Source organism: Lactuca saligna, chromosome 2 (genome assembly GCF_052625555.1).
Source record: "Lactuca saligna cultivar CGN05327 chromosome 2, ASM5262555v1, whole genome shotgun sequence".
Lineage (NCBI taxonomy): Eukaryota > Viridiplantae > Streptophyta > Magnoliopsida > Asterales > Asteraceae > Lactuca > Lactuca saligna.
Window position 1 is genome coordinate 193,004,546 of NC_136418.1, and position 9,905 is coordinate 193,014,450.

Sequence of the window (9,905 nt, forward strand, 5' to 3'; positions counted from 1 at the left end):
TATATATGTAACGCTAGCAGATTCGAGCTAGTCAATTTAGAGACAATAACCGTCAAAAAATGAATTTTTGATGGAAGATTATTTATAATAAATAATCTTAACAAAGTTATAGTATATATCACATTGGTTTCGTACATATTAAGAATGCCGAAATCCAAGTTATAACGAAGAAGTTATGACATGTCAAAGTTTCGCGACAAAACCGACACGACACCAGGAATCATAAAAAGAAAGTGAGTTTACGATAGATTACTTTTCAGCCTTAGTGATCTAAATGAGAGTTGTATAGTACGTCTCCACCTATGCGTGGATATAAAGAACGTCAAAAAACGAAGCTCGTATGCAAAAGTTATGACCTTTCGAAGATGTAGTTGTCTAAGAGCGTGAGACGTGGCAAAAACCCTAATTTGTCAAAGCTCACGATGTGAGCATGTATTCTCACAACGTGAGAGTGCTTCAGGACACTAATCGAGGCTAGAAAACATCTGCGAAGGCTACGAGATGCTCTTGGAAGCTCACGATGTGAGCATATCATTCTCACGACGTGAGAAGTCATCTGGGCACTTTTCGAAGCTATGAACGCATATGGCAAGGCTACGAGATGATACGGCCATGGCTCACAACGTTAACATTGATTCTTATGACGTGAGAGAGCAAAAAATTAGCCTATAAATAGCGATCAAGGTTCATTCATTCCTTGCAACTTCTACTTTCATTCTCTCTCATTTTTCGAAGGCTGTTTCCCTTCCCGAGCCCGACGATCACGACCCGCTGATCGTTTCTAGTTAGATTCTATCCAATCACACTATTAATGTGAGTGCATAGTTACTTTCATCTTACACATAGATATGAAGTATTTAATATAAATTACGTGTTATATGTGCATGTTATCTGTATACTTGCTATCTATGCTGGATGAACAATTTTATACATGTTTTACTTGATTTAAACTGTATATATATTTTATATCTACAAATATGTTAGGTAAAACATAGGTAGAGGAATTAGATGATGTGTGATGAAATAAAAATTGATGAGAGGCCTCGATGTTTAAGATGATCTAGTCATCTAACAGAGTATAGACAACGACCAAAGACTATTCTAGACAATCCAGTGGAACGTTAGCAGGCTCGTTACCTATATATGTTTTTAAACTAGGTGTTCATTAGGTATTTTTGAACTAAGTGTTCACTAGGTGTTCATTAGATATTTTTGAACTAAGTGTTCACAAAGTATTTTTAAACTACGTGTTTACCGGATGTACTCTAAATATCCTGGCAGCTACGCCTAAAAGATGATATCGGCAACTGAGCCTAATAGAAAATGTCATAATCCTGAGAGCTGTGCCTAAAGGATAATATCGGAAGTTACGCCTAATAGAGAATGTTATAATCCTGGTAGCTGTGCCTAAATGATAATATTGACAGCTATGTCTAATAGATAACATTGACAGCTGTGCCATAGGTAACGATGAACTTTGTGCTTATTCCTTAGGAGAATCCTTAAGAATAGAAAAGTGAATGATAGATGATTCTTAGGCTAAGTCTTTAAGAAATAAAGAAGATAACGATAATAAGTAATTGCGTTAATTGTTTGATGATGAAACATAATAACTTTATTATTATGGGTTGAAAACCCTATGTACTCACCAGGTTTTCCAACCTGACCCCACTCAGTTTATTTATATAACATGTGTTGATACGAAGTTATATTACACTGAGAGATTAAAAGAAATATAGATTACTAGTGTAAATGAAAGTAAGATCGGTTGATGTTTATATTTATGTATTGACGATGATATACCAAAGTTTTAATATCAACAAAATACATTTCTTTTAAAATCTTTTAAAATACTTTCATAATATGTTCATCACGGTTTTTTGGGAATAAGTTTAAAAGGAGATGAAATTATAAACTTTTTGACACTTCAAAATGTGTGGCCAGCTCCCCCAAATTTAGAAAATCTACTCGAAAGCAAATGAAATTTTACAGTATGAATGTGTGGCCAGGTAGGCTGGTTCCTGATGTTCCCGGTCGGAGGGGGTTAATTGATTTTTCACCGTCGTCAATTATCGCTCTCGCACTTGATATGGGTGGGTAAAATCAAGAACCATGGAGGAGACAAAAGAAAACTAGACCACACAATTTTCAATTCACCTTCTGTTACGAATCCAAATCCGAAGAATGTGTGTTTTGCTCTGATGTTGGCAAAAAGATCCTCTATGTGATTTTACACGCATCAGCAGATGTATTCATGCGAGACTACTACGATGTTGTTAGGTCGCGGAAGTTCTTTTATCCTTGTCAGAAACTCCAATTGCCACTTTTTAGTTCCAAAGAAGAATTATTTTCTTCGCAACTCAACGAGATTCCGGTGTATGCTGGACCAAATTGTTTCCAAAGTCGCGGTCTCTTCGTCCTTAAGTACGGTATTGGCCTCAGGAAATGTAATCGCTGCCGCTGCCGCTGCTGGGTCCGGTTCTCTACATGGGGCAGTAACGTCGGCGATTACCCAAGTCGCAGTCACCGCCGTCGCAATTGCGTCCGGAGCTTGTTTATCCACAAAAGTTGATTTTTTATGGCCTAAGGTCGACGAACAACCTGGTAAAATTTTATTCCTTTTCTCTTCCTGTCTTTTTTAGTTTGTGATTTATGAGTACAAGGTGTGATAATCTTGCGGAGTTTAAAATATATGAGAATCGATCTTCTCGTTTTTAGTTGATTCCATCATTTGAAGGATAGATATTTTATCAGCAACCAAAGACACGCTTGAGGAACCTCATGAGACCACGACCATTTCAGCATAATGAAATAGGATCTTATGGACTATGTTTTCGTATCAAATTTCCAAGTTGATTCTACTTTCTCTTGCGGCGTTAAAATTTTCATCTTATGAATGTGTTTCTAAATTGATTATGGTTTTCACAAGCTAGGATGATAAGTGCTTCGGATGTTTTCATATGCAAACACAAGGTGTCACTTGTTATTAATTTTGGGTAGTTCCAATTCTCTATTCACAAAGGGGTGGCTCACCAGTTTTCCTTGTGAACCTTATTTCATCTGCTCCCCGTTTCCATAAGACCAACATACCCTTCCACTGCAGAAGGCTACTTTTGTACTTCAGAATTGGCACATTCCAAATTTAGAAAAAAAATCTAATTCTTACACTAAACTGCGACTAGAATACAACATTATGATTTATGATATTGCAGAAACATTGGATCTTATCTTAACCAAACATACATTCACTATCTGGAAAATTTTGCATCCAAAATAACCTGAAATGATATCTACATGATAGCCACTTGAGATGTATGTTACACATGCATATAACATAATACAGGAAGTGTAGCCAGTTTCACAAGTTATATACCAACAGTTATTATACAGAACGATGGAATAAATCAACTAGCGCCTAGTGTTTGTTATGCACTTACTGAATTAGTGAATTTGCAGGTTCTTATATACTGGATGGCGTGGACGTTACCGGGTACCCCGTATTTAATGACCCAAAGGTTTACCATCTCTACTTGTAACGTCTATTGCCTTCACATAATGTGGTCTAGTAGTGCCTAAAAGATTCTATATCTGTGAAGGCAGGTGCAGAAAGCAATTGCATTTGCAAGGAAAGCTCATCATGGTCAGCTTCGGAAAACAGGAGACCCATATTTAACCCACTGTATTGATACAGCAAAAATCTTAGCTGTGTTAGTTCCTTCGACTGGGAAAAAGGTAAGCAATCCGTTTCCTTCTTTGTTGTATTGCCTCAGACCTTGATCAGGGTGTGAAATGGATCACGCTTGCTGCAGGCTATTGATACTGTCATTTCTGGCATACTACATGATGTTGTTGATGATACATGTGAAAGCTTGTACAACATAGAGAGAGAGTTTGGTGAAGATATAGCAAAACTGGTGGCTGGGGTTTCCAGGTTGAGTTATATCAATCAGGTATGGACAAGTATAAATGGTGTTTATAGTAATTCTACATTTAAATTTTAACCACCAACAACTTTTTATACTTGTGTGTCAGTGCATCGTTATAGCCACTTCTGACTAATGAGAAGTGAAAGTTAACGTCAATAAATAATGATATCAATCACTATATCTCTTGCAGTTGTTACGCAGACACCGCAGGATAAATGTGAATCAGGCTACCCTTGGCTATGAAGAGGTACGTGAATTTGAATTTTAATATTGACATTGCCAAATGCTGTTCAAATCGTAAAACATGTGTGGTGTGATTTGTGAAAGAACAATTGGATATAGGGACGAACAACCGCTGAGGTAGATAGGGAGTAAAAGCCACTCACATAGAGGACTAGAGGTGTTTTAACTCTTTACTAATTTAAAGGGAGTCATAACCTGAAGCCATTTGACCTTACCTTATTCTTAGAAATAAAGTTTCTTTATGCACTCTAGCTTTTTAATCAGTGGTTTCTGTGGCTATTTGACAACCTCTGAATAAGAAAACTTACGATTTTACCCTTCTATTTAGTCAACAAAAAAGTCAAAGTCTGATTAATGAATAATAGACTATTACCCTTCTATATAGTTAGCAAAAAAAAAAAAAAAAAATCAAAGTCTAGTAAAAAAAGTCAAAATCTTGTTAAGACTTAAGAGGCTACCAAACAGCCTTTAAGAGTTGCTATACCAGTATGTCACCATTTAAAATTAAGAAGTAAAACAATTAGAAGTAAATGGAGAGTAGTAGAAACAAAGATAGACCATAAATATGGAGGTGTTAGTTTTAGTATGCTTATAAATCTTCATGTTTTCCTTTTAGTTGAGATACTTTATAGCTATACCTAGTCAAACGATTTAGTTAGGGGTAATGTCGGAAATCATCAGAGTAAAGAGCATCTTATTAGTTTAGTGGGAGGGGTATTTAATATTTAGTTTGTTGCAACAGAGTATATAAGAGGATAATGGGAATGAGGGTGAAATCTGGTATGGATACATTGGGAGGGCTATCTCTAGCAATTCATTAGGGTTTTCTTGTTGATTTTGGGTGTTATTTGAGTATGAATCAAATTTATCTGTTGTTATTCTGTAATTTCAAAGCATTAGTTGGTTCATAGCTTGATTTACTCATTGTATTTGTAGGCAAACAATTTACGAGTGATGCTCTTGGGCATGGTTGATGATCCACGTGTGGTGCTCATCAAGCTTGCAGACCGTCTACACAACATGAGAACCATGTATGACTTGTTTCCATATCTACCATGAATCTTTGCATTGCATGATGAGCACAAGAAAAATATTTCTGATAATTCCATTTCAAACTCGTTCATTGGTTGGTAAAGGTCTTGGAAAGTAGAGAAAATTCATTCTTGTTTTTGTCAAGGGAGGTTTACCACTCTATTCAATGAGTTATTCACTCACTGCAATGCTTTAACTTTACAGTTTACACTCTCTTGCTTTCAGTTATGCTCTACCCTCGGGCAAGGCTAAAGCTGTAGCACATGAGACTTTGGTCATTTGGTGCTCTCTTGCTTCCAGATTGGGCCTTTGGGCTTTAAAAGCTGAACTCGAAGACCTCTGTTTTGCTGTTCTTCAGGTCAGTGGTTCTACGCAACTAAAGATCGAATCATATGTTGCATGTGCTAAAATAAGGTCGCAACTAATACCTGTAGTGTGTGCAGCCTCAGATCTTCCGGCAGATGCGATCTGACCTGGCCTCCATGTGGACACCCAGCAGCAGCAGCAGGGTAGGCAACCTGAGAAGACTATCAGCCAAAAGCAGCTCAAATGCAGAACCAAATCCTGAGTACAAAGCATCAACAGAAGATGTCGTAGTCAGCATGAAGGTAATCCCCCCCCCCCCCCCCCCCCCTTTATATATACACAAATACACACTACTGGGTGTTTGACTTTCCATTAGATATATTAGGATATGAATTGGTGACTCCTTTTTTCAACCCGCAGGATCTTTTGCAGGCTGTTATTCCATTTGATCTCCTGCTTGATCGAAGAAAACGTATTAAATATATTCAAGATCTAGGGTCATGCTCAGAGGTCCAAACAAAACCAAAAGTTGTGAGGGATGCTGGGATTGCCCTAGCATCTCTGGTCGTTTGTGAGGAAGAACTGGAACGCGAGTTGTTTATATCAACCTCGTAAGATCATGTGAGATAGATCTTCAGCCTTCAGTCCTGTTTACCCTGCCTTGACTCTCGTGTGCTTGTCATTCTTACCTGTGCAGCTATGTTCCTGGAATGGAGGTAACCTTATCTAGCCGCCTTAAAAGTTTGTACAGCATCTATAGTAAGGTAGGTATAAGTGATCTCCATAAATAGTCTTAGAAAGAATACATGATTCAGTTATGTAGATGTTTATGCTAATATTCCCCGTTGTTTCTTCTTTCAGATGAATCGTAAAGATGTGAGCATTGATAAAGTATATGATGCACGTGCACTGAGAGTAATTGTTGGCGATAAAAGTGGAACTTTACATGGACAAGCTGTCGAGTGTTGCTACAGTCTTCTAAATATCATACACAGGTTTATACTTCATATAAGTAGAGCATAAAATGGATAACTACATGCTAAAACTTATTATGCCCAGAAAAGAAGAAAAAAAATGCTTACTCAATTTATAAATAAGTTACAGATGTGTAAAATAAATAAAAGTTGTTTGGTTCATCTTCCACAGGCTTTGGACACCAATTGATGGTGAGTTCGACGATTACATTGTCAATCCAAAGTCAAGCGGATATCAGGTAAAGATCTGTATCAGTATACTTTTTTGTATGCTGCTGATATTAGGTATCCTATTTCATATTTGTGTGAGTAATGCATGCAGTTTCCTTCTTATCTCTTCTTCTTGTCAATGCCCACAAATTCTGACTCTCTCATATTTACAGTCTCTGCACACTGCAGTGCATGGTCCAGAAAACTCACCCTTGGAAGTCCAAATAAGAACGCAGGTACACAGTATATATATATATATATATATATATATACACAGTATATATATATATATATATATATATATATATATATATATATATATATATATATATATATAACAGTTTTTTTTTTTTTTTTTTTTTAATAGAGCATGCATGAGTATGCTGAGCATGGAGTTGCTGCCCATTGGCTTTACAAAGAAGCTGGTAATAAGTTGCCTGCGAAGAGCAATGTAATTGGTTCGGAGATAACATCATCCTCATATCTCTCAAATGACATGGAAGATAAAAGTCCAGTTGAAGATGATGTGTTTCACAAATACAGCTCTCTAAAACCAGGACATCCGGTCCTTAGAGTTGAAGGAAGCCATTTGCTTGCTGCAGTGATTGTCAGGTATTTAAAATCATGTTTCTTTCTTTGATTAATGCTTGACATGGTTTGATGACACCTGCTGCAATTCAGAGTGGATGATGATGGAAGGGATCTGCTTGTGGCTGCGAGCTTCGTACTTGCAGCTTCTGAAGCAGTTGCGGACAGAAGATCTTCTTCTCAAAGAAAGCGGTGGGAAGCTTATGCAAGATTGTACAAAAAGGTTGAGAAATATATATATATATATATATATATATATATATATATATATATATATATATATATATATATATATATATATATATATATATATAAACACAAAACTTATGATGCCGGATTTAATGACATGAGATCATGTGGTTGGAATCTTTTGTGTCATGATGTAACCTAGTTAAAAATTATCTGTGCTGTATAGTTTAAATGGAGAACAATACATGAAGTATTTATTTTCAGGTATCGGATGAATGGTGGTGTGAACCAGGGCATGGTGATTGGTGTACCTGCTTGGAGAAGTATACACTCTGCCGTGATGGTATGTACCATAAGGTATGTATTTTTCAGAATGCTCATGGGATGGGAGTTTCAGAACTCAGAAGACAATCTAGGCAATCCATAAACAAACACCTTAGCTTAAGATAGCATCCTAATTCCTAACCAATATTGTTTGATGTTTCTTTCTTCTTGGATCACACTACAGAACCATGAATAATAAGCAACACAATAATATAAGTAGTATTCTTGTTGTTGATCATGATCAACAATTATTATATGAAAATGTTAGAATTGTGATGAGAGAGATATATAATGGTGGATGTGCACTGCAGCAAGACCAATTTAATCGCCTGCTGCCAACATTCATTCAAGTAATCGATTTATCTGAAGCAGAGGAAAAAGAATACTGGAATGTTGTGTCTGCTGTGTCGGAGGGGAAACAGCTTGATTCTGTGTCATTCAACTCTGAGAAGGAGAGATCAACCTCTGGTTGGTCTACCCCCATGGAAGCTGGTATCAACAATAAGGTATGCTCCATTCATTGATTAGGACTTAAGATCCAGTATCCAATATTATGTGCTGTGCTAAAAAGTAATGGGATGGATGATCATGGTATTAGGTGCTCCTGTTGAGGACTATGCTCCAATGGGAGGAACAATTGCGATCTGAAGCAGGTCTTGAAGAATCATCAAAGCCTACTGCTAATACTAGTAAGAATAAGAATAAGAATACGAATCAGTTTGGGTTTGGAGAAATAGCAGTTGTGTGCTGGCCTGATGGTGAGATCGTGCGGTTGACAAGTGGGAGCACGGCTGCAGATGCTGCCACCAGGGTTGGACTTGAGGGCAAGCTGGTTTCTGTGAATGGTCAGGTTGTGTTGCCTAACACAAAGCTTAAAGATGGTGATGTTATTCAAGTTAGAGTCCGATAAATCTCCAACTCATGTACATAATAATATCTGTAAATGGGCCTGGTCAGGATCTTTTTGAATATAAGCTTGTCCCATCACCCATGTACATAATCATAAACCAATTTTGCGTTCATTTCCATTTATTCTTGTTGTATTTCTTTTCCTTACCCCTCGCTATCATTTTACATGCATGGGCATAAATCTTGATTAGTACCTGTCACACTTTCCTTCTTACCTCAATACTCGATATAATACAACAACGAGTAAATTACATAAATGGTCCCAGTGCTTTGATTTGATTTATGAAAACTCCCTGGTTTAAAAAAAATTGCATTTTTGGTCCCTAGTCCATATGTAACGTCTCCAAAATCACATAGAGATTTTTCATTTTCAAATTAAATTAACAGGTTAAAACCTCTTAGAAATCATTAAGTAGCATTTGTTTGTTAAAACAACACATTATCAAAGTTAAATTACGAAGCCATGGAAATGAATATCTTCCATGCATGTATACAGTCCCGCCAAGCTTTTCCTACAAACAATCTGTAAAACACTTTATCCACAACTGTAAGCATAAAGTTTAGTGAGTTTCCAATATACCACATATTTCCTTATATATACAATACAATGCATCCACACAAAGTTCTCAACTCTAGCAAATAGCATACAAACCCGGAGATCTAGGTTTTGCCCCAAAATGGCCGCACCACATCGTGGCACTACATATCTCCGCATTCCAAATTGAACAATTACCATGTTGTGTGGCCTTAGCCATCATGTCGTGGCCACCTAAACCCTTCATAATTAATAATTAAAATAATTAACTTGGAAAAAAGATTACATGGAAATGGATTTTCAACTCTCCTCCACTTGAATCAGATTTCGTCATGCTACAAATAACTTCAGATAGTGCTCCCTCATCTCGTCTTCGGTTCCCAGGTCTACTTTGAAGCCTTCCGGTGCTGCCATTGCACATTCACTAAACCAACCACCTTGTTGCGCACGACTTTCGTCTTCCTGTCTAAATTTGTAATCGGTCTCTCCACATAGTTCAGACGCTTATCAACCTGAATATCATTCAAGGAAACCACTACGGAATCATCAACCACACTTCTACAGTTGAGAGACATGAAATGTGTTGTGAATTTAGCCAAGTTCGGTGGGTAGATCCAAACGATACACAACCTTTCCCACCCGAGAGACAATCTTGAATGCCCTAATGAA

The 9,905-nt window shown here is 37.1% G+C and overlaps 1 protein-coding gene across 3 annotated transcripts; it reads left to right on the forward strand.

Moving 5' to 3' along the window:
• Positions 1-1,935: 1,935 nt before the first annotated feature.
• LOC145028695 (uncharacterized) lies at positions 1,936-8,824 on the forward strand. Of its 3 annotated transcripts, none has more exons than XM_078977458.1 (18): positions 1,936-2,604; positions 3,457-3,515; positions 3,597-3,732; positions 3,810-3,950; positions 4,117-4,173; positions 5,106-5,200; positions 5,427-5,559; positions 5,636-5,809; positions 5,928-6,118; positions 6,205-6,271; positions 6,369-6,502; positions 6,654-6,720; positions 6,865-6,927; positions 7,059-7,303; positions 7,373-7,502; positions 7,733-7,825; positions 8,104-8,298; positions 8,391-8,824. In XM_078977458.1, exons 2-18 carry the CDS (start codon positions 3,472-3,474, stop codon positions 8,700-8,702), a joined length of 2,277 nt encoding a protein of 758 aa, XP_078833584.1. In that variant the 5' UTR covers positions 1,936-2,604; positions 3,457-3,471; the 3' UTR covers positions 8,703-8,824. The 3 variants fall into 3 exon arrangements, with proteins under 3 accessions (XP_078833584.1, XP_078833582.1, XP_078833583.1); XM_078977456.1 differs by having other exon boundaries at positions 1,992-2,604; positions 3,601-3,732; XM_078977457.1 differs by having other exon boundaries at positions 1,995-2,604; positions 3,601-3,732; positions 5,645-5,809.
• Positions 8,825-9,905: the final 1,081 nt, after the last annotated feature.